Here is a 2655-nt window from a genome sequence, read left to right as displayed (position 1 = left end):
AGTAGGGGGATGATGTGGAAGGGGTGGGGGAGGGGGGAAAAAAGTGGGGATTGGGACTCCCAGAGTGACCCTGGGGGGACTGTGAATTGAGGGGACCATGAAAAAGTGGAAGGAACAGGAAGAGAGGTGGAAAAGGGGGGATGGTCTGGTGGGTCTGACAGTCCCATGGGGGTCTTTGGGCACAAGGGGGTTGGCAAAGGGGGGTGGCCCCACAGCTGCCAACTTCCTGTGGGGTGCTGGAGGCTGCTGGATCCAATCCCAGCTCTGGGTTATGCCAACATTTCAGTTTAGAGGAATTACAGAGGTGTGACTGAACAACTTTTGTCCCCCAGGTTTTAATGATGGTAAATCAGATCTATTGATAGAAAGGAATTTATTTAGGGTTATAAGTTATCAGACAAAAGATCTTCAGCAGAATTATTTACTGCACAATAGAAACACTGAAACTACCAGGAGTAAAGGATAAGATAGGACAGGGCTCCACACTAAAGCAGTTGTTGAAGCCATTCTACTCAAGCTGGCACAAAAGCAAGAATTCTTAATTAGAAATGGATGGAACTCCCCCAGACCAACGCTGGTGGGGAGATCTCTGCTCTCAACCTCCAGCAGTGACCTTGGGGGTCCCCAGCCAAGGCAGGAATCTCCACACATGCCCCAAGAAGGGTTCTGTTGGAAGAAGCTGCCCCTGTGAAAGGGGACTGGCCCTTTCTGATGGAAAGGGATGGACTGACAGTCACTGGACTCCAGGGGTTGCCTCACCATCAGGGGGTTCATTCGCGGTGGAAGCAATGGCTGAAGCTCTTCCCGCAGTCTGGGCACTGGTAGGGCTTCCCTTATTGGTGGGTCCGTTGGTGTGAGGTCAAGGTAGACCTCTGGGTGAAATTCTTCCCACACTCCCCACACTTGTAGGGCCGTTCCCTGGTGTGGATGCGCTGGTGGATGCGGAGGTAAGAGCTCTGGCTGAAGCTCTTCCCACACTCCCCACACTTGTAGGGCCTCTCCCCGGTGTGGATGCGCCGGTGGGTGATGAGGGTGAAGTTCCGACTGAAGCCCTTCCCGCAGTCGGTGCAGCGGAAGGGCCTCTCATCCGTGTGCGTCTGCTCATGCCTGAGGAGAGTTGAGCTGGTCTGAAACCTCTTCCCACATTCCAAGCACTTGTAGGGCCGTTCCCCAGTGTGGACGTGCTTGTGTCGGATCAGGTTGGCTCTGCAGTTGAAGCTCTTCCCACATTCCCCACACATATACGGCCGTTCCCCAGTGTGGACGTGCTTGTGTCGGATCAGTTGGGAGCTCTGCCTGAAGCTCTTCCCACATTCCCCACAAGTGTAGGGCCGTTCCCCAGTGTGGATCATCTGGTGTTGGCTCAAGGTGGAGCTGTCCTTGAAGCTCTTCCCACATTCCCCACAAGAGTAGGGTCGTTCCCCAGTGTGGATGCGCTGGTGGGTGCAGAGGTTGGATCTTTGGTTGAAGCTCTTCCCACATTCCCTACACATATAGGGCTGTTCCCCAGTGTGGATCATCTGGTGTTGGCTCAGGGTGGAGCTGTCCTTGAAGCTCTTCCCACATTCCCCACACGTGTAGGGCCGTTCCCCAGTGTGGGTGTGCTGGTGTCGGATCAGGTTGGAGTTGCTCCTGAAGCTCTTCCCACATTCCCCACATGGGTAGGGCCACTCCCCAGTGTGGATGTGCTGATGCTGGAGAAGGTTGAAGCTCTTCCTGAAGCTCTTCCCACATTCCAGGCACTTGAAGGGTTTCTCCCTGCGGGGGGATCTCCGGCCCTTTTCCTCCCCGCTGCCTTCCTGCGCCGGGGAGCCCTTCAAAACGGCCTCTCCCACCAGGGTCTCAAGGGGGGATTTGTCCTCCGGGCTCTCCGTCCTCAGCTCGGGGCCTGGGGCAGGAAGCAAGAAGGACAGGGAGGGGATTTGCCTCCGGCCCACAGGGAAGGCCAAGGACATCCCCCCAACTCCGGCCCCGGCAGGACGGCGGCGGCAGCGGGGTTGTCCTGCAGCCGGGGCCATGCTCGGCTGACAGAGCCAGCACAACACCCACCCAAAGGGCCACTGACTTCCTCCTCACCTGCCTGGGGGGCCCAAGGCATCTTCCTCTTCCTCGCAGCCTCCTCCTCCATCTGCCCAAGTTTTGGGAAGGAGAAATCCTGATGGGGGTAAAAACAAGGGCTGAGTGTGTTGGCTTGGGGGTTCCTCCTGCCCAAGTCCATCTCTAGAACTCACCGGGCATCCTGTGTCCATAAATACCTCCAAAACACCAAGATTCAGCCCAGAAAAACCCAAACTACCGAGATTCAGGCAAAAAACCCTCTCAGAAATAGTGAGGGCCGGCTGTGCCGAAGGAAACCAAACAGCCCCACAGGCGGGGGGACACCAGAGGCTGCCCCAGGGCAATGAGAGCAGGGAGCGGATCGGGCCCCCTGACACATGGGCGGGCTCTGGGTTCAGCCTGACCAGGGGCAATTTGGCACCAACAGCACGGCCTCGACCGCTGGCTCGGCACAGGGGGTCTGAGCTCCCAACTCTCAAGGCTCTCCAAGTTCTCACTGCTCCCCCCTCTCTCCAGGTTCCCCCACTCTGCAGGGATCAAGGCATGGGAACACCAAGGTACCCCCACAGCAACCCCGCTCCCGCTCTCCTCCCTCCC

At 57.4% G+C, this 2655-nt stretch overlaps 1 protein-coding gene across 1 annotated transcript; it reads right to left on the bottom strand.

Moving 5' to 3' along the window:
* Positions 1-413: 413 nt before the first annotated feature.
* On the bottom strand, positions 414-2340 carry LOC113940549 (zinc finger protein OZF-like). Its single transcript, XM_027631704.1, has 2 exons — positions 2077-2340; positions 414-1888 (listed from the first exon to the last, which is right to left on the bottom strand). Exons 1-2 carry the CDS (start codon positions 2216-2218, stop codon positions 834-836), a joined length of 1197 nt encoding a protein of 398 aa, XP_027487505.1. The 5' UTR covers positions 2219-2340; the 3' UTR covers positions 414-833.
* Between the last annotated feature and the right edge of the window lie 315 nt (positions 2341-2655).

Source organism: Corapipo altera, unplaced genomic scaffold, assembly GCF_003945725.1.
Source record: "Corapipo altera isolate COAL_440 unplaced genomic scaffold, ASM394572v1 340, whole genome shotgun sequence".
Taxonomy (NCBI): Eukaryota; Metazoa; Chordata; class Aves; order Passeriformes; family Pipridae; genus Corapipo; species Corapipo altera.
The sequence above is the reverse complement of the archived record's forward strand: the minus strand, read 5'-3'. Positions and strand labels throughout refer to the sequence as shown.

Excerpts from the sequence above, each read along its gene's own strand:
- LOC113940549 (XM_027631704.1), bottom strand. The coding sequence starts at position 2,218 with ATGGACTTGGGCAGGAGGAACCCCCAAGCCAACACACTCAGCCCTTGT. Across the intron at positions 1,889-2,076 it reads GCCTTGGGCCCCCCAGGCAG|GCCCCGAGCTGAGGACGGAG; the intron begins GTGAGGAGGAAG and ends TTCCTGCCCCAG.